Genomic DNA, 27,788 nt, shown 5'->3' with positions numbered 1-27,788 from the left:
CTCCTGCTCCAAAAAAGGAATACAACCCAAAAAATAACTGTCCATTCAAACTAAAGTCCCAGAGTAAATATGCAGTAACTCAAATTGTCATTGTCTAGTCAGGTTGAAGGAAGAAACCAATCTTGTGTGGTGCCTGCCAGTTGCAGAATGCTTTTGGCAAATTGGTGGGCATAATGTACTAGTACTCCGAGGTCGCACTGACATCTTTCTCAGCTCCAGCCGTGGTAGCCAAGACCTATCTCCTGAACTCAGTAGTGAAGATGTTCGGGCCAGTGAAGATAAAAGTGTGATTTGCTTTTAGTTCATTTTGTGTAGTAAATGACTAATTTTAACAGTGCCGCTTCTCTTGATTTTCCTTTCATAAAAATAAGGGAAGAAAAGAAAACTTGCATTTATAATTTATATATAACCATTGGCGGCCGTGCCTTCAGCTGTCTAGGCCCTAAGCTCTGGAATTCCCTCCCTAAACCTCTCCACCTCTCCTCCTTTAAGACGCATCTTAAAACCTACCTCTTTGACCAAGCTTTTGGTCACCTGTCCTAGTACCTCCTTATGTAGCTTGGTGTAAAATTTTGTTTGATAATTGCTCCTGTGAAGCATCTTGTGATGTTTTACTATGTTAAAGGCACTATATAAATGCAAGTTGTTATATAGCACTTCTCAGGTCCTCAGCATGTCCCAAAGTACTTCACAGCCAACGGAGTACTTCTGAAATGTAGTCACTGCTGTAATATATCCTTCTTTGGCTCGGTGTCAATTTTTGTCTGTTTGCGCTCCTGTTAAACGCCTTGGGACGTTTTCCTACGTTAAAGGCGCTATATAACTGCAAGTTGTTGTTGTTAAGTCAGCAAATACAGCAACCAATTTTGCACATAGCAAGGTCCCACAAACAGCAATGAGGTAAATGATCTGTTTTACTGGTGTATGTTGAGGGATAAATGCTGTCAGCAATACCGGGAGAACTCTCCATGCTCTTTGAATGATGCCATGGGATCTTTTACATTTACCTGAGAGGGCAGTCAGGGCCTCGGTTTAACATCTCACCCCAGTTGTTTATAGCCTATTAAACTGTGATGGCCTCAACATCATGAAGATAGAGCGATTTGGTATAGTGCATTACATTGGGTCTTATAGGAGGAGTAACAAGACTAACATGCAACTGGTACATTTTCTGAAAGGTGGCATCTCCAACAGTACAGCACTCCCTCAATACTGCACTGAAGTACCAGCCGAGAGTATGTGCTCAAGTCTGTAGAGCGAGGATTGAACCCACAACCTTCTGACTTAGGCAGAAGTGCTACCATTGAGCTAAGGCTGACAGCTATTTTCACAAAAATAGTTAGCTAGTTGTGTTATCTTGGAGCCTTTTTTTTTAACCCCCCCCCCCCCCCCACCCTTTCCTGGAGATGTACTGTGTAGTACTTTTCCATGGGTGCCAACAACCCTTTGATACCTTGCATAAGTGATCATTATTCGTGAGTGACAGACTCCCCTCTTCCTCCTTTCCCGGCATTAAATCATAACACCCTCACTACTACCCAAAACTAAGATGGACTAACTCAGTACAAATCAGGGATAAAGCCTAAGATCTGTTTTGTATACGTTAGAGGTGCTATATAAATGCAAGTTGTTGTTATTGTATGTGTGCTTCAGCACTGCACCATGCAATGTGCTTATCCATTGAGCCATTGGGACAATTTGCTGATTTTTTTGAAATGGCCGACTGAAAATGCATACCTTGTTCTGTGACTTCCATAATAGATTTGTTTCTTGGTAACTTTTTATTGTGTTATTTTGAAATGACAGTGGTGTCTCATGACTTTGAGAATTTTATCATAGGCCCATTTAGGGAGTATCCTCATATGATAACTTCATCTGTAACTTTGTTTCTATCTTCTATCAATAGCTGTACCAATCTTAAGAACAACTTGATTGGCAAATTGTAATGATTCGTTTTCTAATATTCTACCACAATCTAGGGTTGTCTGCAGATAATCAGTTTTTGATAGGTTGGCCAGTTCTTTTGGAAATGATTTTTAGTTTTTCCAATATTCTGGGTTTCTTTGGGCTTTTCTTTTGTTTCACTTTACTTCCTTGCTGTTTTCCTGGATCTTTCCACGTTTGGAAATTCATTGTGATGGACAGTAGTCTTTTTCAATTTGCGTTTCAGTGCTGCTCGGATCACAGTAGCGAAGCTTTAGAAGAATCTTAGATTGCCAGTGCTGGAATCGTAAGTGTTCATTCTGATTGGGTCAGCCCAATAGCAAGGGTTTTTGCATGATCGGTCAAACTGGAAGTGGCTTTATTTTGCATTGGCGGTCAACTGGATTTGTGGAGAATCTTCCAGACTCGTTCGTAAGTGAGTTTGGTGAGTATGGATGCTTAGGGTAATCACATGACTATTCTACTATGGATTGAGCTTATTGTGTAATTAAGTTCCACAAGTCATCAAAATGGACAAAGGACTTGAAGTAGTACTTATTTGCTTGTCCAATAGGTCCAGCATAGTCCTGTTTCTTTCCCCAGAAGACTCAGTGATATATTTTTAAAACGTCACCCCTTCATTTCTTAGGGTATCGGGGTAAATCTAGCTCAGACAGACTGAATTATTGTTGTCTACAGAGAAATTAGTCTGTGTAGACTCAGTCCACTTCCCAGTGGATAGCAATCCACAGCATAAAACTTCTCTGCATTTGGCACCAACTCAACAACCCTTCTCTAAGAGCCCATAAAGATGGAGAATGGAATGCAGTGAATGAAAGTTAAGAATGGATATAGTTGGGATTGTTCTGTACTTTCATTTCAGGTGCATTGCTGAGGCAATATAGGGGGAATCTCTGCATGGCATCTAACACACACCATTGTCTAACCCGGGTGTGTTTAGATATAATTACTGGGCAAAAAAGGAAAAATACATTCTGTATTCTAGCACAGAACATGCACAAAAAGCAGTATAAAAGAAAAAAGCACCTACTTAACCTGGATGGCTACTTATAGTATAGTACTTGCAGTATAAAATAAAGTCCATTGTAATTGGATAGTGTTATTTGGGAGAGAGCTACTAAATAAAGTGTCTCAATCCCTTCTAAAATTAACTTAGAGTCACTTAAGATTCAGTTGATACTGCTGTTTGAGTGGCGGTGACTGCACTAATCCTAAGATGTTGAACTGTTTTGGTTCTCATGGGGTTTCATAGAAATTCAGAGCAAGTGCTCTAATGTTCCTTATGAAGGGAAAAGACATCTTGGAGACATGCCAAGCAAATATTGTCAACATTTAATGAGTTCTTTAAGGAGTTTTATTCTATCCGCAAATTATCTAGTTTTTTTTTTAAGAAGACAGGAGTTCAAAGTATTGTCATAGTGACTATTGCCAAAGTCGGTGAGGAACAGATGTCCTGGTTACTTTGAAAAATCTGTAACTAATCATGAAACTGCAAGGGTGAATAGCCAAAAAAAAATGTATCAAGCCAAAGAAAAGTAGAACTCTGTTGATGGCACATTGAAGGGATGGTTCTCAAGTTTAGCTTTCAAACTACTTTTGATAGTTTCACAGAATAATCCATGAATAATAACAAGCAGATTTAAGTTGCATCAAAGACTGAATACGCTGTTTTCTTCAGACTCCACCAGTGCTGTCTGTTGGCTACGAGGATGTCGTGTAGTTAATGTATCAGTAAGCAAACTAGATACTTCATAAGCCTTAGTAAAATAATAAGCATTTCTACACACACATAAACTGATCGTCTTAAAATTATTTGTAGAATTTATTCATTTTAATGATTTGAAGGCAAATGTATATTTAACAAGAATTGCTGCATCCGTAATTTGATGTTACTAGCTCAAAAAGTTTCCGATGGGTTTCTGAACTTTCAAAGGTGCATGGTTCTCTTTTGTAAATAACTAACCAGCTCCAAAAGCAGTACAGTAGATTTGTTTTGTGAAAAATGGTGAAACTTCTGACTGTCTCGGTTAAACACTAAACTGCAGAGTGAGCTGTCATTAAGTGGGGTGAATCTGGCGAGGGTTTTCATGCAGCCAGTGTTACTCGGTTCCCAGAGTCCCTGCTGTGTAGTTGTTCCACTCTCCAAGAAGCCTGTTAAAGAGTCCCTGAGAGCATGTGTAAAGCCCTCCATGTTAATAGTTAATTGGATAGGATGGCAAGATGAGAGGACAGCTGAACATGTGGGCCTCTCAGTCTCGAGCACTAGTGGACTTTTAGTTTAATAATAGCAGCTGTTCACATTGTTGAACAACTTTGTTTTCTTCAGTTTCACAAATGATGAAAGGAAGAAAGATTCCTCAGAAATGTGCCTTTTTATAGGAAAGGAGAGGGCACCCCTGCTGCTGCTGCACTAGCACCGTTTCAAATCGAGTCACATGCTGTTACTCCTCCAATCATAGAAGTCAGTGTGGAATCCCCTTAACGTACATCTAACACTGTTTTATTTCCTTTGCAATGGTTATGACAGAAAAGAAAACAAGTAGGGAAGGAGCCATCAGTGTAAACATTATTTGTCATGGAATGTTACTTGAATATAAATAGAAAGTTAGTTAAAATAAGTATACCCTTTCAACAGATAGCTTTCTTTATTACTGGTTACAAGACTAAGCAGTAATATCTGGTACACACAGCGAGTTCACCTAACGAGAAGTATAAGAAGTATTGTTCAATGAGGTATTTATTCCATACATTGTTCCGTGAGATATTTATTCCATACGTTGTTCCGTGAAGTATTTACTCCATACATTGTTCCATGAGGTATTTATTCCATACTTATCTCACTTCTGGAAGCTGATGGGTATGCACTGAACCAACAGCATTAGTTTTGAACCGAATAACTTATCAGTATTGCCTCTGATCGTTAAGAAAGGTGTTCAATTGAATAGACTTTTAACCCGTGCAGTTCATGAGGCTTGGACTGTTTTACTGCTTTGATATAATCTTACTCGGAATAATTTTCCTGTATTGTATACAATAATTATTTTCTTCAAAAAGGTAGATTGTCAATGTCTGGCTATTTTGAACTTATGTCTGCTGTAGTATTAATCTTTTGAAATAGCATTTAGAACAAAAAATAAATGCAACTATATTATGTTTGCTCAATATTACAAATTTACATTTATCTAAATCTGCCTTATATTCATTCTTAGAAATTTCCACAATGTATAATAGATAATATAGTTCAAAGTACACATATTTTACAAGCACCCAAAGAAAGTTCTATTGAGGTAAATTAACTCAGAACTGTGTAGCACCATCTTTTAAATTTGTAGAAATACACATAAATGGAGTTGAACAAAACATGCCTGGGAACTAGGCCTGGTGTTTCTCGGTCCAGGGCTGAATGATGTAAGCCCGAGTCAGTCAACTTCTCATCATGGTGTGGGAATAGAGTCATCTGTTCAGGCATATGGAATCTTTGGCTTCCATGCTACGCAATCTGCAGATTGCCCAGTGTCCCGGCCATTGGTACAACTGTTTTGTACACAAAGGGAGAGAAACAACATCTGGATTTGCCCCATTTAGAGGGACAGAAACAGGGCAAATATATAAAACCAGCGTATGTAACACTAATTCTCACATGTTAATTGTGTTGATTGTAAGTCTGGTACTGCTGGTAGCCATAATATCATGTAATACATTTTTGGATAGTTTGTGGAGCGATATGAGTTACGTGGATGTGCATGCGTTTCTGGACTGTTGTACATTTGTTTAACTGTGAATCATAAGAGGTGATGAACATAATCTGGATGAAAAATTGATTTATATTGCCTTTTTTTACTTGCATAGATCAGTATTTTCACTATAAAAGTATCTCAGCTTGTGGCTTATATCACGGGCTGAAATGTGTATTGCAAAATAGAACTACCGAAATGTTCCATTGGAACCTTTTTCCCCATCTGAAAGAGGGGAAGGAACATAAAAGCTCTTATCCACAAATGTACCACTTTATATTAATATTTAATTAGCAGGCACATTGTACTGTGTGGCTGAAAGCTTCAGAAGAGTTGTTAGTGCCTCAATTGACCTAAAAGTTTAATAATAACTCACTTCATAGAGCAAATGCCAGTTCAGCATCGGGGAACACTGCAAGCCAATTCCTTTGAGATGAGAAAGCAAACCAAATGGCAGGCGAGAGTTCCTGGGATGGAACCTTCTGGAAAGCAAGGAGCTGGAGTAACTTTGAAGCCAGGCTTTATATGAAAACAGTGGGGAAAAAGCTGATCCCTCCTGCTCTGGGAGATGCTGGTTTAAGGCCAAAATCTCATGAAACAGAAGTGCAGTTAGATCCTGTAACAGAAGGCACTGGTAGCCCTAATAACCTGGCAAGCAAAGGAGGGGGGCAAAAAAAAAGGCTGCTTGTGGGAAAAAAAAATTGAAGAAATGCTTCATAGTAACTGTAATTAAGAGCACTCACTTGTATTTTTCTTGTGTCCAATATGCTCTTTGTATCCATCAAAATACAGAAAACTTGCATTACTGTCACGTCTGTGTATTATTAGTTTTCACATTCGGCTGACTTGGATGTCTTAATTATCATGCTCATCACTGAATTGGTATAAATCATTGTGGATAATAACATATTACTTAAAGAATTCTTGTGCAGAGATGAAATGATTTATTTAGAAAGTAGTGAATGAGCAACATGGTGGTATTAATGTCCTTTTTAACTTAATTAATAGCAACTTCATCGTTTCACATATTGCTGATAATTAGTCCCTAGAAACAGAACGGTGACTTAAGTGTGAGCTTGATTGAAGGACTGGAGTGGATGTTTCTACTACAGCAAAGGGCTGTTTTTATCTGGAAGCCTAAAGGAACATTTTAAACAGTCTTGGGGGAGGGGAGTGGAAATCAGTTAATTATTTAAAAAGCCATAAAACACAATTATTAAAAATGTATAAGAAAGCTAGACATCTGAAATTATAACAAGTGACAGTCTGGCCAGCAGAGGGAGTACTCTTCTGTCTACCATCACATTCCCATCATTCTTCCCACCTGCCCCCTCTCCCAGCCAGTCTTCCATCTGGACCTAGGCCTGCCTGTCTGCTTCTGATGACAGGCTATAATTTTTCTCCCATCAACGTGCGGACACTTGGTATAGGATTAGCGTAAGCTCATTTGGAAGTTTCAGTATCTGTAGCCAGCACCTTCATTACAGGAGTCAGCTGTTTTATTGCCTCTAAAATTTTAAACAGCTTTTGTGTGTTTATTTGCCTACATTATGCTAAGTGCATAAATACTTGAATATTTTCTTCTCTCCTTTTACTTCTCTGCTATGTTTTAAAATCTGAGCTTACATGAATTAAATAATTGATTTGCCTGTTTATTGATCCATGCTTCATTTAGATTGTATTTAAATACAGTTACATGCTTTACTTATGGTACCAGCTTGATGGTAATTCTCTGTACAGTCTCTAGAATCTTGGTAACACAGGGAATTGATGACATTAAATTAAAGGCATGATCATGGCCTGCTTTTATGTTAACTCATAGTTCACATAGTTTGATAACATTATACAGAGAAGATGAACTCATACATGACCCAAGCATAGACTGGCAATGAACCAAATCAGTTGCCATACTCTGATCATTATATTGAAAATAATGGATGTTGAAGGAGTTAAGCCTAATTAATTCAGTCAGCAGATTCTGACGATATAAACCCAGAAAATGAATTGTAGCCTTTAACTCCCTACATACTGTTATTAAATAAAATAGTTATACAAATAAATATGCTTCCATTGCTTCAAGTGAAACTGGTAGCATTATGACGATATTGCTAAATAAAGAGAATGTTGATGGTGAAAAGCATTGCCATCATGATTGTGAAAGTGTAAATCACCAAGATGTCTACAAAACAGAGGAACATCATATGATTCACAGATCTATGTATTGAGATGTTTTCCCTTTACTGAATTACTATGCAGTTAGAAACTATATAGATTTCTTTATTATAAGAAAACACATCCATGCATAATATTTTCTGCCATTATCATGTTTTCAATGCTCATGCAGCACCCTGAATATTGTCCATTAATTGCTTACTGTACTTTCACCTGACGACATCAGCGCACATTAGAAATCTAATCATTCCTTTTTTTAACACCTGACATCATTTCGGTTAACCTTTTAAACACTGAATTTCTTTTGCAACATCATGTGACATCCTGCGATTATTTCTGGTCCTTTTAACATGAAACAATAAAGAGTAATCCGCGAATCCACTTAAGATTTGACGAAATACTGCCCGTGTGCACAGGCTTATTAAATTAATGAAACAACAGCAATGTATTTTATGGTAATGTAGAATGGTGATTAAATGAGTGGAGTTACATCTATTGCGAGTTGGTCATTTTACAAATGAATGTATCCATGTGTGTGTCATTCTCTTATAGGAATGCATATCCAACCATAATGTTTGTTATCAAATTAGTTGGATTCGCACAGGTAAGCAGTCCAATGTAGTTGAAACTGTGCACAATATAAAGGGTTACAATAATTAATAGCTAATAAATTTTGAATGTGCAAACATTGTAACTAGAATATGCAGAAACTTGTGACAATGTCACAAAAATAATAATATGATGAAACTGAAGAAAAAGACCTAAACAGGTTTAACCAATAAACATTTATCTACAAACAACAAAATCCTGAAAAAAAAACTACTAACCGTATAGATAAACCCAAAACATTTAATGATATAGATAAATAATTATTGAATAAAACAGGTATCATTATCCTTTTTAGTTTCAATTTCATCATCTGCTATTTATGAAAAAAGTCACAAGCTTTGCTTATTCTAGTTTCAGTGTTTGTACATTCACAATTTGTTGGCTATAAATTAATATAACTCTTCACATTTATCTACATTAGACTGTTTAAACTTTTGTAAATGTACCCAATGCACGCCATCTTTCAATACCTCCAACAGACTTCTCCTGTACAAGCCTCCCCTCTCTCGGGGACCTTGAGCTTGCCTTCTGCTCTATTTCTGGAGCTCTCACCCTTAAGCTGGGCCCTGCCTCCCAATATTTTTGCGCATGAGGCACCTCAGTGCTGATTGCCATCGCTGGTGCCTCCAGTCCAGCCTCTGCAATACCATGTCCAGCTACTTCTCCCTCCCCCATACTGTAGGACAACAACGGGTCAAAAGCCTCACGTTTAAAATCAAATAATTCTGAAGCAAAACATACAACCGAAAAAAAAGCAACACAGAAGCAAGATAAACGGGAATAGCAAAAGAATCAAGAAACGTTTAGCAAAACCAAAAAGGAATACAATAGCCAAAAATACAAACAACCTCACTAGAGGAAAATGGAAGGAAAGACATAAAACAAAAGAGACAGAAGGTAAGAAACAAAATAGGAAGAAACACATGGAAAAATAAATAACATTTTTATAACAAGGTCAATTTTCATAGAAACCACTATTATTTTTACATTTTTCCGGGTGAGCAGCACCACAGGCAGTCCAGTAGTACTATTTAAATGTGAACATCTTCACACACAGTGCAGCTATTACTCAGAATCCATCCTAAACTGTAATAATTTAATTCAGGATACATTGCATGTGTTATTGTCTTTTATTAAAACGTATCAAGAAACTATAGAAGGCCAATGACTTTGCAGCTTGTACGTCTATTTGAAGCTGTTTTCAGTTTACAGTTAGTGTACAGGAGATGAACTGACGTGTATGAAAGCATTATACTGTCTAAAAATCCACTCGATAGAAGCAAGCAGTGCAAAAAAACTAATATCAGATGTGTGATTTTTTAACACTATTGAAGCATTTAAATGCAAAATGATAACCAGGTCTGCCCTTGAATTGTTTAATTCATCGTCTACAATAAGGTTTGGAAAAAAATCCACATCGCAATTAAATTTTACCAAAGTACTTTTCCTGTAGAAATTTAATTTTAACATTAATTTGGCAACTTTCTGTTAGACCGGTGATATTGCTTTATGGTTATAATCATACATTTGTTGTGCTGATATTCTAAATTTATTCTTTTATTTTTTTCTCTTTTTTTAAACTATTTTGAGCTATTTTCCTCTCTATGTTTTACAGAACAAAGCAATTATAGGCCGTGTAGCAAAATTGTCAGATACAGTGATTGGTCTCGAATCATTTAATGCTTCAGAGAGGGAAACCAATCCACTCTACAAGGACTATCACGGTAAGTTTAATCGTGACCAACCACCCCAAGTGACTTATAGATATTTAGCAGTTTGGCCTCTAATTAGTTTATCTGCCATAAGGTAGTAATTGATTTCATTTCAGAATCTGCGTTTTGACTGTCTCCCAATGTAGCAATCTATTGGTCAGCCTGTTTATCTTTTACTGTGCATTAGGACTGTGAAAGTAACATGGCAACTACTCACATGTTGTCAAGCCAAATTACCAAGACAGTGCTCAATCAGATGTGCATCATTGTAGGCAGGCTTTTGGGAATACTCATGCAGAGGAAGCCAGGCAGCCACTCGGCCAGTGAGCTTACCAATTCCCTTAACCATGACTAGACTGCACCAACTCAGCCAATGTTCCTGTCACAAAAGATCAGCTTAGATTTGAGCTCACACTGCTTGCAGCTAAAAGCAGACCTCACGTGTACACCAGTTCCTAACAGTCATAAACGAGCTTCATTTGCAAATATTCATTTGTTTTACACGCCCAGCCTGAATTTTATGCCTGTTTGAAGGGCTATTTACCATAACAGCATGTAACAACTTGTTAATGACTGAAGCCTCAGAATACATTTTTTTATCAAAGCTGTAGTGAAGGTCTCCAACCCATAAGCCATGTTTTCGTGGCTGCTTACTGGTGCATTTAATAAAATAAAGATCATTCAGCAATGCTTTTGGGCAGCAAGCAAGGTGATAGCCACATTTGCTTACTGTAAATACAAGTGAAAATATCACACATGGGCCTCCTTTTTGACAAGCATCAGAATCCTCTTTGTTTATGTCTCCATGTCTGTACCTAAATGTAATTAGTTTTACTTGGACAAGGATTTTTGTTTATCTTATTCTGCTTGATTACTTGAGCATAATCACACTGTTTGCTTCATTGCTTCTGGTGGCGATCCCTGGTTTAAAAAGGGACAGTGAGGAATGTAAATGTGGAGAGTTCTGCTGTCAGCTTGTTTAATTTATGCAGCTGCATGATGGCATTTTTTTTAATTTAATTTTTCTTCCTTAAGGTTTGCTCCATGTTCGTCAGCTTCCTCGGCTTAATAGTTTAATCTGTGACGTGCCTGATACAAAGGACCTTGCTTTCAAATTGAAACGAAAATTGTTCACTATTGAGGTAGGAAATATTGAGGCTTGATATTTTTATTTAATTCCACTTAATAGTACAATAAGAATAAGTTGTTTTGCAAGTTAATTGCTTAATGCACCATGTCTGTTACATTTGAATATGCAGTAGGTTATTTTCATATAAGCTATCATCATCTAATTTTTGTCTATGAAGGAGTGAGTGATTGGAGGGGTGTGGGTGGGGGGAGGGCAAAGAACCCCTTTGCTACATTTTAAATTTTTTAGCTTAAGAGTCTGTCTGTAACTATCTAGAAAGAATCATAAGGCAAAGATGTATAACATCATAGATCTGTCAGTCTTTTGTCAAATGAATTGCTTAGATCTGTTCCTGTAATTTTATTCTATCTGAACCATTGTGGATCTGAATTAATAAAATATCTTGGTAACAAAATATAATTTGACATTATTAATAATCTTTGTTTTAATCGTTTACAGTCCCTACCGTATGTTGTACTGGATGGATGTAACGGAAATCTCAATGTAGTACTATATGTTTCCACATTGAAGTGAACTGCTAGTGTTGATGGTAGCCGTCTTGCATCAACTAGCACATTACTTTGTTTTCAGAAAATACTTTAACACATATCTGGGAGCTAATTGAAAATCAGTTGTAATACACTGTGAACACATTTTTTGCAGCTAATGCCATGACAATAATGCCACGGCGATGATCATTTTCTTCTTATTTATTAAGCAAACCTTTCTGGCCTGGGAGTTAAAAACAGGTTACAAAGGTTAATTCAAATGTACTACCAGATTTACACTTTTCCAGTGACCTGAAATATTGCCAGTGTTTATAACCTGATGTGTTGGGACTGAATTGAATCCATTCCCTTTTTCCAACGATACTAAATAGCAAATGAATACAACTGTTAACCAATTAAGGCTGAAGTATTAATTAACTAAGCATGAAAAGGTGAATGCATATTTGAGGAGTGGCTTTTTGTGATGTGATAATTATTTCTTCTCCAGTCCTTGTGTAGTGTCTTCACTGGAGATAAAATAAGTGGGCAGCCCTGACAAACCATATTATTTAATCTCCTGTCAAGTGGAAAGCATTTAAGCAGGCCACTTGTCTTGGCTATTTCAGCTTATACAAGAGAACTCAGCACAAATAAATTAACATATTTTGCCTTATTCACTAGCTGCTGGTCAATTTGGGTTGGCATCGCTTTGGTGTTTGGTACTTCACCCTGGAGTGACCACTGTGGCCCTTCCATGACCCTCTGGCCTCTTAACTAGCCACTTGATAAGGCAACTGTTGTCACCACCCCTCTTTTTTCTTCACAGTTTCTCTCTCTCACTCGCTCGCTTCCCTACCCCCCTCCCTCCAAAAAAAACCTATGAATCATTAAAGACTCAATTCAGTAACAAATTAAGATGCCCTTCTCCTAATTAATGATCATCAGTGGTTTTCATTATTTAATCACATTGAGAGCTGTTAATAGTTAATCAGGCAGCCAATTGTTCGATTGGGTCATCTTGGGAGCAGTGTTGTAGATGTCTCGAATGGGAAGCTTCCCTGTAATATCCACTTAGCACCACATGTAGAAGTCGTAAAAATCAAGAAGGTTGTTAGGAATAGCCATTTGATTCCTTGTTAAGAAACCGCTCTAATTGAAAGCAATTTTCTTTAAAAGTGAGCCAAATAAACATCTATTTCACACTGCTTGATGGGAAATAAGACCCTTTTTAAAAAAAATGCCATTGTATTTATTCTTTGGTAATGTGCACAAATGAGCTGTTTAAAGCTGTCAACTTGCATTCCTGTACCTTATTTCTGGTAATATATGCATTACAGTGTTAAGAGTTCAAATCACATCTGTGACTTGCATTATTATGCTACATTTACTATTTTTTTAAAGCGTGCGCTTACTCTGTTAGGATAACAATAGATGTGCAAGAGCTGTTTCTGTTAGTTTATTCTGATTTGTGATAGTGGAAATTGTTGGATCCTGATTGTCACCTTGATGTCCAGCAAAAGTTATCCCCAGGCATGAAATTTTCTCAAGGCCTGCAATTATGTGATTCCCTCAATATTTTTGGTATGACCAGAACCAAGCTTGGCAGAATAAAATTCACTGCCTTCAACTGACATAAAGCACACAGCTGAATTGTTGACAGTCTTCCTCCAGTGTAAGTAAGACATTTTACAGAGTACGAGTGCATCTCCCCTTCTGCTCCCCTCCCCCGCCTCTGATTTGATTGCAAGATTTCACACTCTGTATAAAAAATTTAGTTCCATACCGATGTTTACTGGAATATCTTTGAGGGTGTTAATTTCAATGGAATTCTTTTACGGAAAATTGTACAGCCGAGTCAGCAAACGCAATTCATTAATTTACATCCATGACACACAAGCTATATCAAATATAACTGAATGCTAAAATATTTACTAAGTAGACAAAAATGCAGTTTCACAGTATATTGAATGTTCTATTCTTATAGATTTAAAGCTTTGTAAAGATACTGAAAGGAGATTGTTGATTTGTAGTAAAATGTAAACTTCCTTCGCAACAGAATCTGCATTTGCAGTCGATGATATCCATAAGTTGACATCATTCTGTGCTGTTCTGCAATATGAGTATGTGTGTGTTATACAGCATCAGTGGAAACTCCTGGAGGCCTCAATGCACAACTAAACAAAACATAAACCTAAAAATGCTGGAACTGCACAACATCTGAAAAGATAGGTTCATGTGATTCATATGATTGAGACCCTTTGTCAGAAGAAAGAATAAAAGCAGAAAATGCTGAAACTAGGCAGCAGGTCTGTCAGTACCTGAAAAGAGGACAGAAAGGTTGATGTTTTAGGTAGACATCCTTAGTCAGTTATGTACTGTATAGGCCTAAAACACTTCAGGTGATGTAAAAGACTTGCATTTATCTAGCGCCTTTCCTGACCTCAGGATGTCCCAAAGTGCTTTACAGCCAGTGAAGTACTGTTGAAATGCGGCAGCCAATTTACGCACAGCAAGCTCCCACAAACAGCAATGTGATAATGACCAGATAATGTAATAGAATGTAGTCAATGCCTAAACAAATATTTACAGCTGAATCTGAAATACTGTATTTTTATTTACACACAAGGCTTTTTCTGTGAAATTATTGGGTAACGTTTCAATTGAGGACTGAAACCCCACATTTTGGTGAAATTTAGCTTTAAAATGTTACCACATTACTAACAAAAACACAGAACTTAGAGAAGAAGATGTCAGTTTGGCTTTAGAGACCTGTACATTACCTCTTCCTAAACATTCCATCACATACATTGTAGACCCATTACCAGGAGGCTCATTTATTGATTAATGAGCTTGTGTTGTGTAATTTCATAAGACAACCATGCAAACTAGTTTATTTCATAAATTTCTGTTTCAGACTGGTGTTTCGATAAACATAAAAGAGCATTAAGGGATTATGCTAGTAGTGTATTTGCCTGATGGGGGTAAAGTTCTTGGAAGTTTATTAAAAGGAGGATGAAAATGCTGAACCAAACATACTTAAATGAACAGAGCATTAAAAGACCGAGGGGAAAAAAAACCCAAAAAGTCTGCCTGTCTAATCCTATTTCTTTCCACTTTGGAATCTTAATTAGGAGGAGATAAAAACCATCATTTGACTAAATTATTGTCTTGAATCTGTAGCAAAAGGTATAATCCGCAATTGGGCCAATTAGTGCACCCTGTAGTTAGCCATGCTGAGGCAGGCAATGTGATTAGAGCTGACACCCGCCTAGTTCCCACTGCTGCTTTGCCAGGTATGATGGTCAGACTTCAAAGGGCTTGAGGCATCAGCAGGGCAAGGTTTGGAGGCCAACTTTTGGTCCGGCCGTTAATCTCTCTGCTAAACTGCAATGCCCCTCGCACAAAACGAGCTTATACGACACAATCATGCGGCATTAAAGTTTCAGTTGAGTTATGCCAATTGCCTTTGATTTTCTGATGATTGACCAAAAGATGCCTATACAGCCAGACACATGCTCAAACGTTCCCGATTAGGTAAGCTGAACAGCTATCTAAAACATTTTTGTATTTTTTTTTTAGCTGGCCAAGATGATAGGTTGTTGCTTAACATCTGAGATGAGATCATCTGAGTCCAGTTTATTCATGTTGTTTATAATCATCTGAAAATGTAATGGAACACCTTTGGAACTCCTCCTGCTCTGATTGCCGAATCGTCCGTTTCTTTTGTATTTTGTTTCCTGTTTAGTTGATGCTTTCTTGGTAACGTCACAATGTTTCTATTTTAAGAGCAGCCTACAGCAGCACTAGTGCTGTGAGTGAGGGAAACTGCCATCCCATTGACATTCTCTTCGGCTGCGACAGGCTTGCTTAACTTGTGCCTCTCTTTTACACATTTCAACTGAGTTTAGACAGGTCAGAACACGGAAGCTCTTGACGGCTTGACAAAGCAGTCGCCATCACACTCATACCAGATTTAATTGTTAAATTTTATTGTAACTAGACAAAGTCTTAAAGGAGATAAAGCATTATAGCTGAAAAGGGTGGATGGATTGGAAAGATAGACCCTAATGCACAGCTTCATTCTAGTGTTTATAATTTGGTTGGTTAGAATCATAGAAGTTTACAACATGGAAACAGGCCCTTCGGCCCAACATGTCCATGTCGCCCAGTTTATACCACTAAGCTAGTCCCAATTGCCTGCACTTGGCCCATATCCCTCTATACCCATCTTACCCATGTAACTGTCCAAATGCTTTTTAAAAGACAAAATTGTACCCGCCTCTACTACTGCCTCTGGCAGCTCGTTCCAGACACTCACCACCCTTTGAGTGAAAAAATTGCCCCTCTGGACCCTTTTGTATCTCTTCCCTCTCACCTTAAATCTATGCCCCCTCGTTATAGACTCCCCTACCTTTGGGAAAAGATTTTGACTATCTACCTTATCTATGCCCCTCATTATTTTATAGACTTCTATAAGATCACCCCTAAACCTCCTACTCTCCAGGGAAAAAAGTCTCAGTCTATCCAACCTCTCCCTATAAGTCAAACCATCAAGTCCCAGTAGCATCCTAGTAAATCTTTTCTGCACTCTTTCTAGTTTAATAATATCCTTTCTATAATAGGGTGACCAGAACTGTACACAGTATTCCAAGTGTGGCCTTACTAATGTCTTGTACAACTTCAACAAGACATCCCAACTCCTGTATTCATTGTTCTGACCAATGAAACCAAGCATGCTGAATGCCTTCTTCACCACCCTATCCACCTGTGATTCCGCTTTCAAGGAGCTATGAACCTGTACTCCGAGATCTCTTTGTTCTATAACTCTCCCCAACGCCCTACCGTTAACGGAGTAGGTCCTGGCCCGATTTGATCTACCAAAATGCATCACCTCACATTTCTCTAAATTAAACTCCATCTGCTATTCATCGGCCCACTGGCCCAATTTATCAAGATCCCGTTGCAATGTTAGATAACCTTCTTCACTGTCCACAATGCCACCAATCTTGGTGTCATCTGCAAACTTACTAACCATGCCTCCTAAATTCTCATCCAAATCATTAATATAAATAACAGCGGACCCAGCACCGATCCCTGAGGCACACCGCTGGTCACAGGCCTCCAGTTTGAAAAACAACCCTCTACAACCACCCTCTGTCTTCTGCCGTCAATCCAATTTTGTATCCAATTGGCTACCTCACCTTGGATCCCGTGAGATCTAACCTTATGTAACAACCTACCATGCGGTACCTTGTCAAAGGCTTTGCTAAAGTCCATGTAGACCACGTCTACTGCACAGCCCTCATCTATCTTCTTGGTTACCCCTTCAAAAAACTCAATCAAATTTGTGAGACATGATTTTCCACTCACAATACCATGCTGACTGTTCCTAATCAGTCCCTGCCTCTCCAAATGCCCGTAGATCCTGTCTCTCAGAATACCCTCTAACAACTTACCCACTACAGATGTCAGGCTCACCGGTCTGTAGTTCCCAGGCTTTTCCCTGCCGCCCTTCTTAAACAAAGGCACAACATTTGCTACCCTCCAATCTTCAGGCACCTCACCTGTAGCTGTCGATGATTCAAATATCTCTGCTAGGGGACCCGCTATTTCCTCCCTAACCTCCCATAACGTCCTGGGATACATTTCATCAGGTCCCGGAGATTTATCTACCTTGATGCGTGTTAAAACTTCCAGCACCTCCCTCTCTGTAATATGTACACTCCTCAAGACATCAATATTTATTTCCCCAAGTTCCCTAACATCCATGCCTTTCTCAACCGTAAATACCGATGCGAAATATTCATTTAGGATCTCACCCATCTCTTGTGGTTCCGCACATAGATGACCTTGTTGATCCTTAAGAGGCCCTACTCTCTCCCTAGTTACTCTTTTGCCCTTTATGTATTTGTAGAAGGGTTGTAACTGTTACAACGATTGATCATATTTGGTGCTAGTTACCTGAGATGTATCATTGAGTGCTAGAAGAACTTTAAATGATCATGAAATAATGTCAGCAAGCATTACACACAAAGGATCGAGATTTAGACGAAGCGTACAAATGTTGAAGTGAACATGGCTTATTTTTGAAGTTGGATTGTACCTCCAGAGTTCTGCAAGGGCTGTGCCGTCTTCCAAACTCTATTACATAAATTAGTATTTTCAGCTATGCTATATGCCATTGTGTACTTTTTTGATACTAATTACAGAATAGTTAACACATTGGCATGTCTTTTACATCATACACAGTTAGGTTAGGGATTTGTATATAATGCAGTGTGAGGTGCCTATACTGCAGCTCAGCAGCCTTATGGTGACGGGGGAGGGGAAGTAGAATTGCATCAATCCATAGTAACTCCTCTCACCGATAATTAATGGCAGAATAGTCTTCCTTTAATGTATTTTTTTCTTGTGTATTTCTTTGTTATTTTATTTTCTGTTATTCTGTAGCAGCAGGAATGCATTTGTGCCTGCATTGATAAGCCAGCCCACAGCTTATAGGTTTAGCCAAAAACGAAGAACAAGAGAGGACACCATGGGGCTAGAAAGAGTCAGAAGATCCTGGGGGAGTTGGAAAAGACACTTCTAAACAAAGAGTAGGAAAGTAAGTTGGAGAAAGGAAGAAACTGACAAAAAAAAACCTCATAAGTAACATGATCTTATAAAAATTTATCACCAAAAATAAATACAAATAAAGCATACTTCCTCTTAAGTAGGGCACAATAAAATATTTCTACTGATTCAGGTTCAAGGCAATATCTGGAATGGCAAAGATTAAAATTGGTAAAAATAAATTCTGTCTGTTTCTTCCCCCTACTTACTTATCCTACTCTTTGTTAATGAGTATTTTTTCTCTTTTTATGTCTGTTTCTCTGTCTTTATAATCTCCTGATCCCCACTTTCCAGCCCCATAGTATTCTATTTGTTCTCTGCTTTTGGCCAAATTTATTAGCCAAAGGCCAGCTCATCCAGTCGTGAATGGTGGTCGACAATTAAACAACTAACGGGAGGAGGAGGCTCTGCAAACATCCCCATCCTCAATGATGGCGGAGTCCAGCACGTGAGTGCAAAAGACAAGGCTGAAGCGTTTGCAACCATCTTCAGCCAGAAGTGCCGAGTGGATGATCCATCTCGGCATCCTCCCGATATCCCCACCATCACGGAAGCCAGTCTTCGGCCAATTCGATTCACTCCACGTGATATCAAGAAACAGCTTGAGTGCACTGGATACAGCAAAGGCTATGGGCCCCGACAACATCCCAGCCGTAGTGCTGAAGACTTGTGCTCCAGAACTAGCTGCGCCTCTAGCCAAGCTGTTCCAGTACAGCTACAACACTGGCATCTACCCGACAATGTGTAAAATTGCCCAGGTACGTCCTGTCCACAAAAAGGACAAACCCAATCCGGCCAATTATCGCCCCATCAGTCTGCTCTCAATCATCAGCAAAGTGATGGAAGGTGTTGTCGACAGTGCTATCAAGCGGCACTTACTCACCAATAACCTGCTCACCGATGCTCAGTTTGGGTTCCGCCAGGACCACTCGGCGCCAGACCTCATTACAGCCTTGGTCCAAACATGGACAAAAGAGCTGAATTCCAGAGGTGAGGTGAGAGTGACTGCCCTTGACATCAAGGCAGCATTTGACCGAGTGTGGCACCAAGGAGCCCTAGTAAAATTGAAGTCAATGGGAATCGGGGAAAACTCTCCAGTGGCGAGAGTCATACCTAGCACAAAGGAAGATGGCAGTGGTTGTTGGAGGCCAATCATCTCAACCCCAGGGCATTGCTGCAGGAGTTCCTCAGGGCAGTGTCCTAGGCCCAACCATCTTCAGCTGCTTCATGAATGATCTTCCCTCCATCATAAGGTCAGAAATGGGGATGTTCGCTGATGATTGCACTGTGTTCAGTTGCATTCGCAACCCGTCAAATAATGAAGCAGTCCAAGTCCGCATGCAGCAAGACCTGGACAACATCCAGGCTTGGGCTGATAAGTGGCAAGTAACATTCGTGCCAGGCAATGACCATCTCCAACAAGAGAGAGTCTAACCACCTCCCCTTGACATTCAACGGCATTACCAAGAAGATAGATGAGGGCTGTGCAGTAGACGTGGTCTACATGGACTTTAGCAAAGCCTTTGACAAGGTACCGCATGGTAGGTTGTTACATAAGGTTAGATCTCACGGGATCCAAGGTGAGGTAGCCAATTGGATACAAAATTGGATTGACGGCAGAAGACAGAGGGTGGTTGTAGAGGGTTGTTTTTCAAACTGGAGGCCTGTGACCAGCGGTGTGCCTCAGGGATCGGTGCTGGGTCCGCTGTTATTTATATTAATGATTTGGATGAGAATTTTGGAGGCATGGTTAGTAAGTTTGCAGATGACACCAAGATTGGTGGCATTGTGGACAGTGAAGAAGGTTATCTAACATTGCAACGGGATCTTGATAAATTGGGCCAGTGGGCCGATGAATAGCAGATGGAGTTTAATTTAGAGAAATGTGAGGTGATGCATTTTGGTAGATCAAATCGGGCCAGGACCTACTCCGTTAACGGTAGGGCGTTGGGGAGAGTTATAGAACAAAGAGATCTCGGAGTACAGGTTCATAGCTCCTTGAAAGCGGAATCACAGGTGGATAGGGTGGTGAAGAAGGCATTCAGCATGCTTGGTTTCATTGGTCAGAACAATGAATACAGGAGTTGGGATGTCTTGTTGAAGTTGTACAAGACATTAGTAAGGCCACACTTGGAATACTGTGTACAGTTCTGGTCACCCTATTATAGAAAGGATATTATTAAACTAGAAAGAGTGCAGAAAAGATTTACTAGGATGCTACTGGGACTTGATGGTTTGACTTATAGGGAGAGGTTGGATAGACTGAGACTTTTTTCCCTGGAGAGTAGGAGGTTTAGGGGTGATCTTATAGAAGTCTATAAAATAATGAGGGGCATAGATAAGGTAGATAGTCAAAATCTTTTCCCAAAGGTAGGGGAGTCTATAACGAGGGGGCATAGATTTAAGGTGAGAGGGAAGAGATACAAAAGGGTCCAGAGGGGCAAATTTTTCACTCAAAGGGTGGTGAGTGTCTGGAACGAGCTGCCAGAGGCAGTAGTAGAGGCGGGTACAATTTTGTCTTTTAAAAAGCATTTGGACAGTTACATGGGTAAGATGGGTATAGAGGGATATGGGCCAAGTGCAGGCAATTGGGACTAGCTTAGTGGTATAAACTGGGCGACATGGACATGTTGGGCCGAAGGGCCTGTTTCCATGTTGTAACTTCTATGATTCTATGATTCTATTACCATCACCGAATCCCCCACCATCAACATCCTGGGGGTCACCATTGACCAGAAACTTAACTGGACCAGCCATATAAATACTGTGGCTGCATGAGCAGGTCAGAGGCTGGATATTCTGCGGTGAGTGACTCACCTCCTGACTCCCCAAAGCCTTTCCACCATCTACAAGGCACAAGTCAGGAGTGTGATGGAATACTCTTCACTTGCCTGGATGAGTGCAGCTCCAACAACACTCAAGAAGCTCGACACCATCCAGGACAAAGCAGCCCGCTTGATTGGCACCCCATCAACCACCCTAAACATTCACTCCTTTCACCACCAGCGCACCGTGGCTGCAGTGTGTACCATCCACAGGATGCACTGCAGCAACTCGCCAACGCTTCTTCGACAGCACCTCCCAAACCCGCGACCTCTACCACCTAGAAGGACAAAAGCAGCAGGCACATGGGAACAACACCACCTGCACGTTCCCCTCCAAGTCACACACCATCCTGACTTGGAAATGTATCGCCGATCCTTCATTGCTGGGTCAAAATACTGGGACTCCCTACCTAACAGCACTGTGGGAGAACCTTCGCCACACGGACTGCAGCGGTTCAAGAAGGTGGCTCACCACCACCTTCTCGAGGGCATTTAGGGATTGGCAATAAATGCCGGCCTCGCCAGCGACGCCCACATCCCATGAACGAATAAAAAAAATCTGTACCGGCACATGCATATTCCTGCTGTTGCTATGTCATCACAACAGCAAATGCTACTTTGTCAACCACTTCATTATTGTATTATACAATTTTAATGTTTACCATGTCTGAATGCTCCAGAACCACCTGAATCAGTTAGAAAGAAAAGAAAGACTTACATTTCTATAGCGCATTTCATGACCTCAGGACATCCCAAAGATGTTTACAGCCTTTTGAAGTGGCACTGTTGCAATGTCGGGCCTAAGGTTTACTGTGCACTGCTTAAGTGGAGATATGCCTTGTTTGTATTTATTTATAGTTGTAAATTTTGTGAATTTGAGATACATTTTTTTCCCAAACGGAACCTGTTTTGCCAACTTTTTCCCCTTCTCTCTTGAAGGCACAGACTCCTCCTGGGACACAACTCCACAGGCAATGGCAGCCGTATAGCTCTTATGAGGCAGGAGCTGCGAGAGAGAGCTGTATTCTGCATCTAACTTTGCCATACCTGACCTGAGAGTGCTTGATCCTTGATGCCCGGAAATTAAAAGTTTTCCGTTTCCCAACATTAATATCTCTTACTTCGATAAGCATGAGATTCAAAATGGAAAGTTTTTTTTTAAAAATTACGATATTTTGATCTTATCAGTTCAATATGGAGGGGACTGTTCTGCAAGACGGAATATGAGGAAAAGTGTACGTTGCAAGGTGAGTCCCCGCAGGAGGCACATTCGTCCTTGCATTGATTTTTAAAAGTCGAGCTTATTGCATTTTTCTAACCTCCTAATTTTCTGCCATTTTAGAATTACTAGAGAGGAAAAAATTCTATTTTTTTTTCATAAGCAGTCTATAAATTGTTTTGTGTTTGCAACAAACAATTTAATAAGCAATCAGTCAACATTAGGTGAAATTATACAATGTATTTTTGTCTCCTACAACTTGAAAATAAAAATGTACTTAACATGGGAAAAGCTTGAAGATGAGATGATGGAAAATGTGTTTTGGTGGCATTCTTCCACCCCCCTCCCCCCAACTAAACTGGAAACATGCTAACTAGAGCACAAATACATCAACAATGCTTGTGAAGTGTGTGAAGTAAAGCAAAATGAATACAATTAAAGGTCTCAGATGAACATTGTGCAGCTTCAGTCAGACACATAGTTATGTTAGAGATCAATGGTATGGCTTGAAATGCAGTGGCATTTGCTAGCCAATGAACATATGGGTCACCAACCTTTGATATTTGCAATGCCAAGTCCTGCGGAGAACTTCGGAAGCGTTGCCTCTTGATTACCAATATAGTATGTCAAACTGTAAAGCTGCTTGGACTAACACGTGTGAAAGTGAGCAGGTACAGCCAGGCTGGTATAAGTAGTTAATTGTGAAGTATGTCTTATAGTCAGTGGTGATGTTCAACATCAGAACATCACTTCTATTTTTGTCGTGAATAAGAAATGATAGAAGAACCTTTTATATGTTTTTAATTCTTTTCTGGTGCAGATCTGTTCTGTGGAGTAACAAAAGAGCTGCTTTCTCCGTATCCCACTTCTTATTTTTATTATTCATTCTTGGGATATGGGCGTCACTTGCCCGAGTAAAATTGAAGTCAATGGGAATCAGGGGGAAAACTCTCCAGTGGCTGGAGTCATACCGAGCACAAAGGAAGATAGTCGTGGTTGTTGGAGGCCAATCATCTCAAGTCCAGGACATTGCTGCAGGAGTTCTTCAGCGCAGTATCCTTGGCCCAACCATCTTCAGCTGCTTCATCAATGAACTTCCCTCCATCATAAGGTCAGAATTGGGGATGTTCGCTGATGATTGCACAGTTCCATTCGCAACCCTTCAGAGAATGAAATAGTCTGTGCCCACGTGCAGCAAGACCTGGACAACATCCAGGCTTGGGCTGATAAGTGGCAAGTAACATTCGCGCCAGACAATGACCATCTCCAACAAGAGAGAGTCTAACCACCCCCCCTTGACGTTCAACGGCATTACCATTGCTGAATCCCCCACCATCAACATCCTGGGGGGTCACCATTGACCCGAAACTTAACTGGACCAGCCACATAAATACTGTGGCTACAAGAGCAGGTCAGAGGCTGGGTATTCTGTGGCAAGTGACTCAGCTCCTGACTCCCCAAAGCCTTTCCACCATCTACAAGGCACAAGTCAAGAGTGTGATGGAATACTCTCCACTTGCCTGGATGAGTGCAGCTCCAACAACACTCAAGAAGCTCGACTCCATCCAGGACAAAGCAGCCCACTTGATTGGTACCCCATCCACCACCCTAAACATTCACTCCCTTCACCACCGGCGCACCGTGGCTGCAGTGTGTACCATCTACAGGATACACAGCAGCAACTCGCCAAGGCTTTTTCAACAGCACCTCCCAAACCCGCGACCTCTACCACCTAGAAGGACAAGAGCAGCAGGTACATGGGAACAACACCACCTGCACGTTCCCCTCTAAGTCACACACCATCCCGACTTGGAAATATATCACCATTCCTTCAAGGTCGCTGGGTCAAAATCCTGGAACTCCCTACCGAACAGCACTGTGGGAGAACCTTCACCACACAGACTGCAGCGGCTCACCACCACCTTCTCAAGGGCAATTAGGGGTGGGCAATAAATGCTGGCCTTGCCAGCAATGCCCACATTCCATGAACAAATTTTTTTAAAAAGCAAGGCCAGTATTTATTGCCCATCCCTAGTTGCCCTTGAGACGGTGTTGGTGAGCCTCCTTCTAGAACCACTGCAGCCCATGTAATGAAGGTGCTCCCACAGTGCTGTGAGGTAGGGAGTTCCAGGATTTTGACCCAGTGACGATGAAGGAAAAACGATCAAGTCAGGATGGTGTGTGATTTGGAGGGGTACTTAGAGATGATAGTGTTCTCATGCACCTGATGCTCTTGACCTTTTAGGTGGCGGAGGTTGTGGGTTTGGGAGGTGCTGTTGAAGAAGTCTTGGCGAGTTGCTGCAGTGCATCTTGTGGATGGTACACACTGCAGCCACGGTGCCCTGGTGGTGGAGGGAGTGGTTGTGGTGGTGGTTAGGCTGCCAATCAAGCGGACTGCTTTCTCCTGAATGGTGTTGAGCTTTTTGAATGTTGTTGCAGCTGACTTGTGCCTTGTAAATGGTGGAAAGGCTTTGGGGAGTTAGAAGGTGAGCCACTCGTTGCAGAATACCCAGCCTCTGACCGGCTCTAGTAGCCACAGCATTTATGTTTTTTTATTATTCGTTCATGGGATGGGCTTCGCTGGGAAGGCCGGCATTTATTGCCCATCCCTAATTGCCCTTGAGAAGGTGGTGGTGAGCCACCTTCTTGAACCGCTGCAGTCCGTGTGGCGAAGGTTCTCCCACAGTGCTGTTAGGTAGGGAGTCCCAGTATTTTGACCCAGCAATGAAGGATCGGCGATACATTTCCAAGTCAGGATGGTGTGTGACTTGGAGGGGAACGTGCAGGTGGTGTTGTTCCCATGTGCCTGCTGTCCTTGTCCTTCTAGGTAGTAGAGGTCGCAGATTTAGGAGGTGCTGTTGAAGAAACCTTGGCGAGTTGCTGCAGTGCATCCTGTGGATGGTACACACTCAGCCACGGTGCACCGGTGGTGGATGGGGTGTCAATCAAGCGGGCTGGTTTGTCCTGGATGGTGTCGAGCTTCTTGAGTTTATTTGGAGCTGCACTCATCCAGGCAAGTGGAGAGTATTCCATCACACTCCTGACTTGTGCCTTTATAGATGGTGGAAAGGCTTTGGGGAGTCAGGAAGTGAGTTACTTGCCACAGAATACCCAGTCTCTGACCCGCCCTTGTAGCCACAATATTTATGTGGCTGGTCCAGTTAAGTTTCTGGTTAATAGTGACCCCCAGGAGGTTGATGGTGGGGGATTCGGTGATGGTAATGCTGTTGAATGTCAAGGGGAGGTGGTTAGATTCTCTCTTGTTGGAGAGTCTAGTTGAGTTTCTGGTCAATGGCGGGGGATTCTGCAATGTTAATGCCATTAAATGTCGTGAGGAGGTGGTTCGACTTTCTCTTGTTGTAAATGGTCATTGCCTGGCAATTGTGTGGTGCGAATGTTAATTGCCACTTATCAGCCCAAATCTAGATGTTGTCCAGGACTTGATGCATGCAGGCATGGACTGCTTCATTATGTGAGGAATTGCGAATGGAGCTGAACACAGCAATGATCAGCGAACAGCCCCAATTCTGACCTTATGATGGAGGAAAGGTCATTGATAAAGCAGTTGAAGATGGTTGGGCCTTGGACACTGTCCTGTGGAACTCCTGCAGCGATGTCCTGGGCTGAGATAATTGGCCTCCAACAACCATAACCATCTTCCTTTGTGCTACTGACGCCAGCCACTGGAGAGTTTTCTCCCCTGATCCCCATTGATCAGTTTTACTAGGGCTTCTTGGTGCCACACTTGGTTGACTGCAGCCTTGATGTCAAGGGCAGTCACTCTCTCCTGACCCCAGGAATTCAGCTCTTTTGTCCATGTTTGGACCAAGGCTGTAATGAGGTCAGGCGCCAAGTGGTCCTGACTGAACCCTGAGCATTAGTGAGCAGGTTATTGGTGAGTAAGTGCCGCTTGAAAGCACTGTCGACAACACCTTCCATCACTTTGCTGATGATTGGGAGTAGAGTGTTAGGACAGTAATTGGCTAGGTTGGATTTGTTGGGCTTTTTGTGAACAGGACATACTGGGCTATTTTCCACCTTGTCGGGTAGATGCCAGTGTGGCAATGCTGGAAACGCTTGGCTAGAGGCATGGCTAGTTCTGGAGCCCAGGTCTTCTGCACTACAGCCAGGATGTTGTCGGGACCTGTAGCCTTTGATGTGTCCAGTTCACTCAGCCATTCCTTGCTATCACTTGGAGTGAATCGAATTGGCTGAAGACTGGCTTCTGTGATAGTGGGGACCTTAGGAGGAAGCCGAGATGGATCATCCACTCGGCACTTTTAGCTGAAGATGGTTGTGAACTTATGTACTTTCTCTAGTTTTCTTCATCATTCTTTGTATCTCACTAGTCAGGTTTGTAATTCTATACTGAACTATACAGACCAGGAAGGTCCCAGGTTCAGTTCTTGCTCTGTGTTGTGTTTAGTGGTCTTAGTCAGGTCAGAGATGGAGATGCTACAATTGGCCTCAGCATGGCTGGGTCAGGGAGAAGAAAAATTAGCCAGGGTTCCTGCTTCTGATAACTATATAGGGGCCTCTGTTACAAAGCATGCATGAGTGAATGTCAAAGAAAATCATGACTGGGCTCAGCTGTGAGGCTTCATGAGGGGCAATAGCTACTTGGAGGAAGTACTAAAGAGCAGCCTGCAACAACTTTGCAAATAGTGAGAATGTTTGTGGAAAGGAAAATTAAGGTTGATTTAATTTTTTTTTTCATGCTGAAGATGGACCAATAATTCATTGGGAATGTCACTTTTAATAGAATTATTTACGGTATCCTGATTTCTGAAAAATTTCATAAATTTTTGAGAATGCCTCCATTGAGATCCTCACCCTTAACTATGAAATAAATTCATTTAAGTTTTTCAAAACTGCTGAGCAACAACAGTGTCCCCAGGTGAGGAATATCCAAGCCTGATAAAAGCAAACATTGTGCTGGGTAACTACTGCTTCAGCAACAACAATCTTATCTCACCAGCAAACTGGCTGTAAAATGTGTCATGAACATAACATAAGGTGGGCTAATTTGTAATTGAGCTCAAAAAGCTCAGGAAATTCTAAAATAGAATCACATGGAAATTACAGCAAGGAAATAGACCTTTTGGCCCAACTGGACTATGCCAGTGTTTGTGCTCCACATGAGCCTCCTCCCACCCTACTTCATCTAACCCTAACAGCATTATTCCTTTCTCCATCATGTAATTATCCAGCTTCCACCACTCTGGATAAAGAAGTTTCTACTGAATTATTTATTGGATTTATTAGTGACCGTCTTATATTTATTCCCCTAATACTTAATACGAGAGCAGTTGCTTGCTATAAACCAAGTTTTACTCCACTAGGC

At 40.8% G+C, this 27,788-nt stretch overlaps 1 protein-coding gene across 1 annotated transcript in view; it reads left to right on the top strand.

Annotated features, from left to right (window-relative positions):
* The window catches only part of elp4 (elongator acetyltransferase complex subunit 4), a 201,724-nt gene that overhangs the window by 107,325 nt on the left and 66,611 nt on the right, over positions 1 to 27,788 (top strand). The window contains exons 8-9 of the mRNA XM_067994193.1: positions 10,075 to 10,183; positions 11,207 to 11,313. Of these exons, the coding sequence (XP_067850294.1) occupies positions 10,075 to 10,183; positions 11,207 to 11,313 (216 nt within the window). The remainder of the gene's footprint in view (positions 1 to 10,074; positions 10,184 to 11,206; positions 11,314 to 27,788) is intronic.

The sequence above is a fragment of the Heptranchias perlo genome, chromosome 12, assembly GCF_035084215.1.
Source record: "Heptranchias perlo isolate sHepPer1 chromosome 12, sHepPer1.hap1, whole genome shotgun sequence".
Taxonomy (NCBI): Eukaryota; Metazoa; Chordata; class Chondrichthyes; order Hexanchiformes; family Hexanchidae; genus Heptranchias; species Heptranchias perlo.
The sequence above is the reverse complement of the archived record's forward strand: the minus strand, read 5'-3'. Positions and strand labels throughout refer to the sequence as shown.